The sequence below is a fragment of the Coptis chinensis genome, chromosome 1, assembly GCF_015680905.1.
Source record: "Coptis chinensis isolate HL-2020 chromosome 1, ASM1568090v1, whole genome shotgun sequence".
In the NCBI taxonomy this organism is placed as follows: Eukaryota; Viridiplantae; Streptophyta; class Magnoliopsida; order Ranunculales; family Ranunculaceae; genus Coptis; species Coptis chinensis.
The window spans coordinates 1,232,928-1,246,400 of NC_141456.1; the positions used below are offsets into that span (position 1 = coordinate 1,232,928).

Sequence of the window (13,473 nt, forward strand, 5' to 3'; positions counted from 1 at the left end):
GCTTGGTTTCATTTCATACCAATCAGAACGTCAAGGATTCTACGGTTTTCCTTTCTGATTTTTGGTCTTGGGAGTTTAAGAGATACAGAGATAATATATTACTCAAAGTTGCAAAGGAAGTAACGCCCTTTACGTTGGTATACTACTATTAACAAATTTCTTACTGAGATCTTAGTTCGATTTTCATACGTGGTCTATGCTCTACTTATTAGAGTTTGTGAAACATATTCATTAAGTCATTATGGTTCCAAGACTATAAGTGACCTTTGTATAGACTATATATCATAAGTTCAGAGGATTAAAAGATCCTAAGGGTCCCAGAAGAAGTTACTATGGCTGCGTTAACTAAGAGGACTGGGCTTTGCCCAGTCACTAAATCTATTTATTGCTTGTTTTTTTCTTCAATATTTCCAACCAACTTGCTTTAGTTGACTGGGTACACAGTTTCTACCGAGTCACTTGGGCTCTAGCTAGTTCTTCTCTGTTGTTATGCAGAACAACAACAACATGCAGCAACAATTCCAGTATTACATGGGAAAGACTACAGAACACTTTAGAGACCTACTGTCTAATAATGGCTTTCGTCTGACCTACTAAATTTATCAAGCAATTCCTTCGGATGAGTGAGGTGAAGGAAAGAAATTGCTTCTGTGAACACAAGGTGGTGAGTGCCTTTTAGCAGACATACTTCACTAGCCACTCCAGACTCTGGATGCATTCAGGTAGATCGTCGTTTTTGGTTCTCACATGAGTCTGTAAAAGATAAATGTAGGATACCAATGAAACTCTTTGTTAAGTAAACATCTGCATGAATTACTGGATTTAGTGTTTTAGATTTAGTATTACCTCCATAACCCATTGGCAAGAGGACTCCTGATTGGCTGAGAGGGAAGCTAGTATGACCAACCCTGCTGCAACAGTTGAAGGCCAATAGCACAGTCGTTCATGGTCAAGCAGTGAGAGTACTGCCAGATACTTAGCCGTCTTATCTACCTCGCCATTAGCTCTTGCTGCCTTCAAGTAGAACCTATAAGAAACTCTTCATCAAACTCTTGGTGGCTGGGATATGAACAAGTAGCAGTTTATTCTATGGTATGTAATGAGATACAGAGGACTAGCATACCATAAGAAATTGTATATTGTGGGCAAGAAACACTGGAAGTTGAGAACTTCCTGCACTAGCCACTCCATGCCAACAACTTCAGACTTGCTGTATGTATTTTTCCCCACATTGAATGTGCTCTGCCTCACACTGAAGTTTTCCATCCACAACATAAAGATACAGTTATTTTACTTATTGTAATCAGTCCAGTAAAGCTACAATGTAGGATCCAGTTATTTAAAAATTATATATGACTTAATACAACTTTTCGCACTGTCCATTCTTCATACAGCACAAATGATTATAGAGCCATATGCGCATCTCAATTATGCTATATATACAAATCGTTCTAGGAAGTCTGGTCACGCCTTGGCTTAAGGCTCATTTTGAAATTATTCAATGACTAGTGGAGGTGAAATTCCATCATCTGTAGTTGAAATGTGACTGCGGTTATTATCCGATTTCTAGTAAGGACTTATAGCAAGACAACAAGGTCCACTAGTAGAGTTATACACTTATACTTGCCCACTTATTATGCATCTGTTTTGCTTGTACAAGTTACAAAACAAGGCCTTGATCTGAGAATTGACATACCAAGTGTAATAGTTACTTCTAGATCAGAGGTGTTTCCATCTATCTCAACCATCAATGGGTTAAAAATAGGATATGCAATGCATAGGGGGGTAGTGTAGATTCTATTCTTAATTAGCCATTTCAGCTTGGGCCAGCTCAATTCCAGTCCATATTATTCCCACAACTCCATTTCATCAAATAATTGGAAAGCAGTTAAACAGTTAAAAACATTTAATCTACTCTACTAGTGTGAAAAATTAAAATTACCAGTTATAAGGCTGGTTCTCTTCAAGTCGTGTGGCTAGTGATAGACAAGCTATTCCCAAAAGCTGAAGCTTCCTTTTCTGTTTAAAGAATCCTCTGTCTAGAAATCTATCCAATAAGCTCACTCCTAAAAACATTGTCTCTGATTGCAGCTCCCTTACATTTGATTCCTGCTTGCAATCAAACACCCACATCACCATCATCACCATCATCACTATATGTCTATATGTAATTGTATTTTAAAGTGTGGGGGTAATATAGTCAATCACTCCATGACAACAAACTAAATAACTAATCATTCCTAGCTAACAATAACACGATCATGACGCACATGCATCCAATTTTTAATCACACACCAAAATAAGAAAACAAACGTACTTTATTGCTCCTCATTTCTATCTCCAACAAATAAGTGACACGTGTCATCATTCGTTAAAAACAGTAAACTTAGATATTCTACTACCAATACACAAGATCTCACCTCCACTATCCAGTTAACCATTTTAATCCGTTGTTGAAGCACAAGTTTACCAAACTCAGTAGTCGAGAAATACTGCTCCACGTAATCATTCAACACCAGTTTTCTCTCTCTGCTTCTAAACTTTCTATAACTCTCCTCATATTCCTCATTCTCAAATTTCAACAACTGAAAACACCATAAGTCAATCAAAATTCAAAAACACAATATAATTAATAAAATTAAGCTTTGTTAAAATTAATAAAATTACCGTGAATTCATCTGGAATTTGTTCAGAGAGTGGAATTGAGGAAGAAGATGCATTGAGTTTTGAAAACTGTTTAGAGTATTGAGCGAAGAGAGGGAAGTAAACAGGAGGAGTTAAATTTGTTTCCCAATCAGATTGTGAAGATGATTCATAAGAATCGATTAACATAGAAGGAGTATAATCAGAAAAGTAATCATAACAACTTGAAGATTTAGGAAATAGTTCTGATTCGAATTCCGAATTAGTTGAAAACTCTTCTTCTGAATAAGAAGAAAAATTCTCTGAACAAACTAGATTGTATTCAATTAAGTCTTTCGGTTTCTGATCAACCGTTGATTCTACATTCGATTGTAATGGTGCTTCATCTGAAAAGATAGTAATCGATGTGTTGTTGTTGTTGTCAGTTTGTTGAATGCATGAAACTTCTGAAAGAGAAACTGATTTATTGGCTTCAATTAGCAGAACCTCTTTGTCGAAGAAGACGCTGGTGGTGGAACATGATTCAACACATGAAGTTTCAGATAATTCAATAATTCCTTTCTTGTTATTCACTTGATCATCACTTTGAGTTTCATCAGTATCAATTCTTCTTTTGAGACGATTAGATCTCGGTTTCTTATTATTCTCTGATCTATCAACTGAAACCCAAGAAGAAACTATTTCACCAGGAAAACATGAAGAAGAGCTAGAAACAGAAACAGCTTGTTGTTGATGAAAAGAGGTTAATGATAATTCATCAGCATTATGATGATGATGATGATGATGATGATGATTAGAATAGGAGAGATTTGAAATCGTTTTCTTCTAGGAATTTTCGATCGAAGCTTCTTAGTAGTAACGAATGTATCATCTGCCTTTCGTTTTCTTCTAAAACTCGTGATTTCAGTCATTGTAAATTTCTTTGATGATGATGATGAAGAAGTTTTGTTTTTGTGTTTAAGTTTGTAGATCTGGAATTTGCAGAGAGAGAGAATGAAAGAGTGGAGAAGAAGAAATGAGCGCGCAGCAATTAAGTACTACTTGTTGTTGCAGGTTATTTATAACCGTTTTTTGGGTGGTGTAATAAGAGAATAAAAGTAGAGAAATGAGACTGCGACTGAAGTTGTTGTTGTTTGTCTCCTGTTTTATATATGGTGTGGTGGTGGGCCATGAGATGCCAGGTCAGCTATTAGTTTCTCACTCACGTTCTTCATGGTGTGAAGGGTTGGTAATCCATGCATGGTTTAGTTAATGAAAGATGACTGAAAGTGAGAAGATCATAGCATATTTTAGCATGGTAGTTAATGAAGTGTACTTACTCTTAATGAATTGGATTTGGAATAAAGAGATATGTGTTAAACAGGCTTTATTTAATTAACTAGTAAATGTTTTACTTTGCCGAACCAGACACGTACGGTATATATAGCAATAGAATGCGATTTTGATTTCCCGTTTCAATATTTGTTGACATATACTAGCAAATCTATATATTGTATGCTTGTAGTAACCAATAAACGAATTCCAAACTATGCATTACTGGTACAGTAAAACGAGGATACGGAAAACAACGGACAAAGGGGAAGAGACGATGAAGATTGAGCTGTTCAATTATCAAATTGCTAGCCGTGGAAGTTCACAGTTTTTGACCATCGTAAATCATTTCTACTTCAAGAATTTCACTGGCGTCTTCTGATAAAATACAAGAACCATTCGGGCAGTTGAGATTTTCTGCTGCCGTCTTGATCAGCTCTTCTGTGGTGTGTGGTAGGGGTGGGAATTTGGCTCTAACGACCCTAATTCGGCCCTGACCGACCCGACCCTAAGCCCTATAAAACCCTCACAACTAAAGCTCTCATAGAGTTTAGGGTATGGCCGACCCGGCCCTAATGCCTTCTAAAACAGGATAAGGGCTAAGATTCTGAAACATAGGCCCGACCCTAATCAATCCCTCACTAAGCCTAGTTATAATTTCACTATAAAAACACATACTATAACTATCCAACTCCTTGGTTACATGTTTTCAATTAAAATAACATCGTCCTTTCGTTGTAATTTATCAATATGGGTACTTTTAATAACTAGTCTTATATCATAAAAATTTGTAAACCTAATTGTTTCTATCCAACGAACTCACCGCACCTCACAATAACTCCCCATCTAGTCAGCCAAGAACAATAATGGCGGCACTAGCTTAATAAAAATAGCTTGGCGTCAATAAAACTCATTCCAAACTCTTATTTGTCTTTGTGTTCTTCAATGTTAAATGTAATTTTGGTCAAGATTGAAAGTACAATAAAAAATGTGATTTAATTATATCGGTGAAAGCTCCTTCCAAAATGTGTCTTGTGTATTTTAACGTAATTTTGAAATATAGATTAGTCATAAGGTTTATTAGATTGTGGATATACATTTTAAATTGTTGGATTTATTAAAAATTATTACTAGATTTGTTGTTATTCAAATTTCAAAGTGGTGAGACTTTGAGTTTGCACATCTTTGAAAATATTTTGGAATATAAATGAGTTTTAAAATTAGTGCAGTAAAAAGGAGAAAATATATAGGCCGGGCCTAAAACTTTTAAAAAGGGCTTAGAATAGGGTCAGAGCTTGAGATTTTAGACTTATGACCCGGCCCGACTCGACTTTATGGAAACCATAATAATTGAAAAGTTTTAAATATTTAGGGCCAGACTAACCCGACCCGGCCCATTTCCCACCCCTAGTGTGTGGCACCCATAACACGGCGCCCTGTTAACCTCAGGAAGAGAAGACTCTTGCTTAACCATATTGGCCATCAGCTCCTTTGCTACACCTGGATCAACATTCTTCAAAAACCAATTTGAATATGTTAAAAGACCATACTAATAATCCTTATATTTCAATGCCATTGGCAGATGATCAATAATAGCCATTAATATCATTACCTCATAGTCATATTGAGTATAATAGTGGCGACCAAATGTTGCCCAATGCCAACGAACTATGCCATCTTCAACGGTCACATTTTTCTTGTCAAGATTGTCCTTATTCTTAAAGGCAAGAATACAGAGAATAAAACCTCCCAAATACAGTCTTTCTCAAAAATATAATCAGAACCTACAAAAAGGAAACAACGGAACAACCATTAATTAGCATTCACACTAGCCAAAGACAGACTATTATAGTTGTTAAATCCTAACATCTGTAACTGTAACTCAAAAGTCATTACATCGGAAATGATTTGATCATCTATCATTTGCATTCCTCCTTTTCCTTTCTCAAATAACTTTTCCAATTGCATTGTACTATTGTATAATATTAACCATTTCAGTGACAAAAATATGGAGGAGTAATATCCTATATTTATGCATTTTTACTAATTTCTTAATAAATTTCTGAATTATTTAATTGTCCTGAAAAATAAAAAGATAACCAAAATCTGAAGATAAATACACTAACTACATATTGTTCTATCAAAAATAATGTGTCATTATGATGCACTGCACTGCGTAATCAAGGAGCCTACTAGAAACACCAATTTCTTGCTACAAATTTACTATACGGAATAGATGCATGTATATTGTATATCAAAGCTTCGAATTATTCGTTTGTAATCTAAGCGGAAAAAAGATCACAAAGGGACAATGAGATATGGAAGATGTGGTTTTTAGAATGAAAGCTAATAGCTCACCTAGGTCGGACGGTTTTCAAGGTCACTTTTATTACAAATGTTGGCCGATAATCAAGAATGAAGTGTATTGGGCAGTTAAGTCTTTCTTCTTGGAGGGGCACATGCCCAATGGAGTGAATGCCAATTTCTTAGTTCTTGTGCCGAAAGATAAGAATGCTACCAAAGCCTGGCAGTTTAGGCCTATATGCATGTCTAATTTCTTTGTAAAGATCATTTTCAAAGTCTTACAATTGAGGTTAGAAGTGATTATTGGGAAACTTATCTCAAAAGAATAGTATGGGTTCATAAGAGGCAAATGTATATAGTCAAGCATCGGGTTAGCATCCGAAATGGTGAATGAAATGCGCAAGAAAAGATATGGTGGATCAGTGGGCCTCAAAATTGATTTCACTCAGGCATACAACACTATTAGTTGGGACTTTCTTCATCAAGTTATGCTCAAGTTTGGGTTTTGTGACTGGTGGTGCAGTAGAATCTTTGTGATTATTAAAAGTGTAAAGATATCCATTTTAATAAATGGCGGTCTTTGTGGCTTCTTGAATGTTGGAAGGGGTTTGAGACAAGGAGACCCAATCTCTCCCCTTCTCTTTGCTTTGGCTGAGGATACTTTGAGCAGAGGGCTAAACTCATTGAGAACTCTAAGCATTTCTAAGCCTCTTGTCACTGTTAAAGGGTTTCCTGCTCCAACGCATATCCTTTTCGCAGATAATATATATCTTTGTTTTCCTCGAAGGGGAGCTGAAGGGCATTAAAGCAATTGCCAAACTGTTGGAGTTGTATCAAAAGTCTTCGGGTCAATACATGAACAAAACAAAAGCAAGATGTTCTTGGGGCATATATATTAGTGCTACAAGGCTACAAAGAATCAAAGATGTTCTGGGGATTCAAGTGGGAGTATTACCTGATAGATATCTGGGTGTTCCATTAATTCAAGGTCGAGCAACCAAAACACACCTTTCTTGCATCACCGATAAGATTAAACACATGCTTGCCAAGTTGGAGGGTAGATTGTTGTCCTTTCAAGGTAGAACAGTGTTGATCAAATCGGTTCTTGGCAGTATTCTAGTCTACAAAATGAGTGTTTTCAAATGGCCCATGGGAATAATAAAAGAATGTGAAACTTTAATGAGAAACTTTCTCTGGTCGGGAAATCCTATGGAGAGTAAGAAAATCACAGTTATTTGGGAAAAAGTCTGCAAACCTTATAATGAGGGAGGGCTAGGAATTAGAAGGCTGAGAGAGGTGAATTTGTCACTCTTAATGAAGCTTGCTTGGCAAGTCCTCATAGGTAAAGATGAGTTTGCTTATTTCATGCGGCAAAAATACTTCAGTCGTGTTGGTGACTTTATAAGGTATCATGTCAACACTACTATTGGAGGTGGAATTAAATGGGCTTTGGATGAGGTGTTGGAGAGAACCGAATGGATCCTTTGTGATGGGAGATTGGTCAGTTTGTGGCGGCACAAATGGTTGGGCACAAATCAGTTACACCTACCTCCTGGGGCTTTGAAAGGCCTCAAAGTAAAGGTTAGTGATCTCATCGTAAATGGCCAATGGTTTATTCCACAATCAGTTCATAATATTTTTATGCAGGCGAGGATGCATGAGATCCAACTACCAACTCTATACTTGCAAAGAACAGATTATAGAATTTGGAAACCCGACCTCAAGGGAGAATTCTCAGTTTCGTCTGCCTTTGATGAGATAAGACAAAAAATGCCTAAGGTGGGTTGGTACAAAGCTATTTGGAACAAATTCATTCACCCTAGGACCTCGGCTATTGGTTGGAAGCTAGTTCATAAATGTGTTGCTACTGATGACATAGCTAAAAAAAGGGGTTAAGCTTGTTTCTAGGTGTTATGTTTGCCGCTCGCATGGTGAGGACCTGGAACATCTTCCCTGGCATTGTATTTTTGCAAAAAAACTTATATAAATGGGTGGCTGGGCATTTCTCCTTCAGTTGCAACTTTCGAAATATGCAAGAGGCAGTGGACCAGGGAAAGTGATGTAGTTCTTATGTTAAGCATCTTTGGTTGTCCGCAGTAGTTGGAGGCATGGTTACTCTATGGAAGCATAGGAACCTAATTGTTTTTTAGGACAAGAAGAACAACTTCAGGTGGTGTCAGAAGCAAATCATAAATTCAGTACAACAATCTAGTTTTTTATCGGAAGGTACGATGAAGAACTCTGTTCGAGACCTTGTAGTGATTAAAAACTTGAATGTTCTTTGTAAGTCCAATAATGCTCCGTTGATCAAAGAATGCAAATGGTGCCTCCCCCCACCTGGTTATATGAAAGCAAATTGTGACGGAGCGGCAAAAGGCAATCCTAGTCCTGCTGGGATAGGTGCAACTTTTAGAGATGACAGAGGAGAATTCCAATTAGTCATGTGGAAAAAAATTGGTGTGAATACCAATTATTTGGCGGAAGTGCTTGCAATTTTGGAAGTTTTGGAAGTAGTCTTGGAGCGCGAATGGGTAAATATCTTAATAGAGTCTAATTCCTCTGCTGCAATTAAGGCTTTTGGGACTGGTAAGCTGCCTTGGTGGCTAACACAAAGGTGGGAGAACATTAAGGGAAAGGTAGTTAATTGTATCTTCACCACCACATGGAGAGAAGCCAATTTCTCGATTGATCTTGCAGCAAACAAAGCGACTTCAATGCCGTCTACCTAGACCTATCTGTTCGAAGGAAGGCCAGCTTGGATATTCAAGTGGGAATCTCCTCACTTAGCATATTTTCGATTTGTGAACTAGAGGTAGTGCACATGATTGGTAATGGTATGGAGGATCTACCTAGTAGGGAAGTCATATCTATTATAATAATACAGTCCCCTCTATATAGGTTTTTCCCTTTTATATTGTTTCTCTCATCTTATTTTATCTTTCACTTACCATGTAATTTTTTCTTTCTTATTAATAAAATTTCAAGCTCACTTAAAAAAAAAAAAAACAATGATTTGTGACATAAAGACATTATCATATTGAAATGTGAAATTGTTGGGATATTAGACAGACATCAGAAATATAAACCTTACCAAATCGAAAACTTTTTTCACCACAAACTAAGCACGTCCCAGCATCCATCAAGTTTCCGAAACATTTCCAGCAAGTGGGAACCCGATATAGAATAAGAGAAAGTACCATTATTACGCTTCACAAACAATGTAAGATGAACTCATAATAAGATGCATTAAACAAGAAGAATATGTTTAATTGGTTGTCTCATCAGACGTACTTTAAAGCAAGGCCCAATTTTTCGGGATATTAGGATATATCGGAGAGGCCAAAAAAAGATATATATCGGATATATCGATATGTCGGAGAGATAAATCGTTTTTGCCTATTTTGGTGGAATATATCGAAAAATATCAGATATATCGAATATATCGTTATATAGGCATCAACAAAATCGGTTCCTGTCAACCAACCAAGTCAAGCGATATATATCGAATATAGAAAATATACATATATATCTTTATATCGGTTTTGATATATATCGGTTTAAAAATATTAAAACCAATTTCGGATTTTTGGTCGGATTGCTGAAAAAACGATATATATCGGCGATTTTTCGATAAATCGACCGATATTTTCGGCCTTGCTTTAAAGAACTTTAGTTTAGAACTTTAGATGCTTTGCAACCACATCAAGGGCAGCTGATGTAGGCATATTCCTTCAAGCAACAAGACAAAAACATTGAGAAAGTTAAAACCACGGCCCAAAATATCAATATTGATGAATATATTGGTGCACCTAAAAACCGATATATATCGGATATATCCAATTTTTTTGGTGACCAGTACAAACTATTTAAAATATTGGAAATATCGGATATATCGAAAATATAATATCAGAAATATAAAAAATATATATCGAAAATATATTGGAAATATCGGATTTATATTAAAAAATTGTCAAAAAGTCAACTGATATATATCATAAATATCGAATATATCGATTATATCGGCGATATAAAATTTTATATCGAAAATTCCAATATATATAAAAAAAAAAGAATTCTATATTCGGTAGATATATATCGGAAATATCAATATCAGTGTACCAAAATACTGATATATATATCGGCGATATATCAGATATATCGGCGATATTTTGATCCTTGGTTAAAACCAAATGGGATATTAGTTAAATCATCCGTTAAAACATAAGATGGTGACACTCCACAGACACTCATAGAGTAGACCTGGACGCAAGTGCAAAATGGTACCAGGCAACACCTTTAAACCAGCCCAGAAGTAAGAAATAGCTTGGACTGCATTTGCAGCAATAATAGTAACAGAATCTGAAACCAACCAACCAACTATATTGACTTTTAAACAAATATTAATCAATAATTAGACCTTACCTTTTACCAAGTACCATATTACGATGAACAATGCCGTCCTGAGGCAAATCCACTAAACGGTTGGTTTGGGCCACCAAACCAAAACAAAAAATAGACACCATATTATTATATGCACAAAACAATAAACTTTATAATAAAGAGTTTTAATTGTTATTTATTTTTATTTATGACAAAAAATAAACTAACTATATTTAACAAAAAAAATAAACACACCATTTCAATTAATCCCTCGATACTGAGAACCCAAATCTTTATATTAAACTTTTTGACAATACTTACCTCACTCGTTACAAATAATTAAAAAAAAACACTAAACCAATTCACAATTAAAAACCCAAACTTTTATCTATATCTAAAAAAATAAATAAAACTCTTCTGTCAAATAACAAAATCACTTATAATCTCCGAGAACCCAACTCCTTATTAAACTATTTGACAATACTTACCCCACTAATTACAAACACTAAAAAAACAAAAAACACTAATCCAACTCACAATTAAAAACCAAAATTTTTTATCTATATCTAAAAAAATAAATAAAACTCATCTGCCAAATAACAAAATCACTCATAATCTTCGAGAACCCAACTCTTTATTAAACTCTTTCGCAATACTTATTCCATTCGTTACAAACAATTAAAAAAAACAAAAAACACTAAACCAATTCACAATTAAAAAATCCAAACTTTTATCTATATCTAAAAACAAAAAAACTCCTCTGCCAAATAACAAAATCACTCACATTTTGCCAAATAACAAAATCGCTCACAATCTCCGAGAACCCAACTTCTTTATTAAAATATTTGGCAATACTTACCCCACTCATTACAAAAAATTAAAAATATATATAGATGAGTTTTATATATGGAAGATATAAATGAATTAAAAATATATTTTTAATTAAAACAAATATATATAGATGAATTAAAAATTATATATATATATATATATATATATATATATATATATATATATATCTAAAAAAACAAATAAAACTCTTCTGTCAAATAACAAAATCATTTCACTCGCTCTCTCTTGAATTATATTGAATAACACAAGTTTAAAAAAAAAAAATTGACGATGAGCATATATGGCTACATTCTATTGTCTTGTCTTTAGGCCACTAAAATGTCAAGGCCGGCATTGACGATGAGTCATTCTGAGGCTTTGATTTATCCAACCCTTTCATAGATTTATCCAACCCCTATATGGAAGAAAGGCAAGATGAGACACTGTCTCCACATTATCTTTTATGAATAAGGAATAATAATTACACTTCTAGTGGATAAGAGATTGCAGGAACAAGATTTTTTTTTTTTTTTTTTGGCTAAAGTTTTTTTGTTTTTTGTTGTTTTGGGAGGATTTGGGTGCTTTTATTTGGGAGGAATTGTGTTAGAGATGTTAACTACTTAATGGTATGGTTGTTGTGACTCATTGGCTTAGGGTTACCGAAATTAATCATTAGCCATGGGGTGTGACTTGGAATTTTTTAGCCGGTCACCATAGCCGCCGTCGATATGGGGATACAAACCCTAACCCTAAGTGGGATCACTTTTAAAAATATGCTCTTTTGCCGCGGCTAGTTGTGGTGGCCAAAAGTCCAATAGTCGTGGCAAAAAATATTTTACCGCAAAAAACTTTTGGCCACGCCGGAGGCAATATATGGTGTGGAAAGAAGTGTTTTGCCACGACTTTTGCCTCCGCTGCAAAAAAGTGAACATTTAGCCACAGCCATGTCGTGGCAAAACATTGTTTTATATTTGAATTAGTTTTATTTTTTTAATATTTAAATTTCTTTTTGTCGCGGGCATGACCGCTGCAAAAAGTATTTTACATGTTTCTTCAAATCGCAATTTCAATGCTTTTTGCAGCAAATGGACGCAACAATATAGGTTTATTTTATTTTATTTTAATATATATATATATAGCCCGGCTCCTTAAATGACCTTAAATAAGTACCAAATTTAAAACATTTTTTTAATTTGCATATGAGGAACATCTATTTTTCAATCGTTTGACAATTTTTTGCAAAAGAAGAATGCAAAAACTAGACATTTTGGACCTTTTATATATATATATTTAAAAGTGGAAAACAATTTTATCTAAGTTTAGAGAATATCAAACGAAGTTGAATTTTTATAGATGTTTTTATGGTTAGTAGATCACATGCAATATAGGGTTTAAATCATTTATTTTAATATAAATATATTTAGGCCCCCATTTATATATATATATATATATATATATTTCTGGACCTTTGTATATATATTTAATTTGTGTACTAAAGCCATCATAAAGCTATGAAAGATAATCTAAACTGAAGTTTCATTTCATATTAAACCAATTCTAATACATGTCTAGAATAAAAGAACCAATTACAATTCCCCTACATAAACATTATTTACACTTCACAGTATTTGAATCTAGCCATACTACATTCGGGATATCATTGGCCTCAAAATTAAAAACCATGAAACTGTGAAATCAACCATGTATTATAAATGCTGCCTGCTATATTTCTGCAAAAAAAAACACACACAAGCTAATTCGTTAGTCCAAAAATTAACTTCGATTGTGATGCTTAAAAAAAGTAAAGAAATAACATATAAAAGTAAAATATGACGAGAATAATAAATTAAACTAGGCTATTGTTATCAAAGAGAGGAGTGATTTTGACGCACGACATGAGATGTCTATAATAATTGTATGAAAAAGTGCCTACAAGACGCTCTTGGTTTCATTCATGTGACTAGCGCTACTTAGGTGCAAGGGAGAACAACACGAGTTTACTAA

At 34.6% G+C, this 13,473-nt stretch overlaps 2 protein-coding genes across 2 annotated transcripts; one reads left to right on the forward strand and one right to left on the reverse strand.

Annotated features, from left to right (window-relative positions):
- Positions 1 to 469: 469 nt before the first annotated feature.
- Positions 470 to 5,922, reverse strand: SDS (Cyclin family protein). The gene is made up of 9 exons (XM_086558198.1): positions 5,782 to 5,922; positions 5,567 to 5,671; positions 5,399 to 5,467; positions 2,668 to 3,468; positions 2,421 to 2,585; positions 1,943 to 2,109; positions 1,124 to 1,252; positions 847 to 1,027; positions 470 to 753 (listed from the first exon to the last, which is right to left on the reverse strand). The coding sequence occupies exons 1-9, from the start codon at positions 5,920 to 5,922 to the stop codon at positions 676 to 678; spliced, it is 1,836 nt and encodes a 611-aa protein (XP_086414324.1). The 3' UTR covers positions 470 to 675.
- A 2,567-nt stretch (positions 5,923 to 8,489) lies between these two features.
- LOC147521108 (uncharacterized) lies at positions 8,490 to 8,987 on the forward strand. Its single transcript, XM_086558212.1, has one exon. It carries the CDS (start codon positions 8,490 to 8,492, stop codon positions 8,985 to 8,987), a length of 498 nt encoding a protein of 165 aa, XP_086414338.1.
- The last annotated feature ends 4,486 nt before the right edge of the window (positions 8,988 to 13,473 follow it).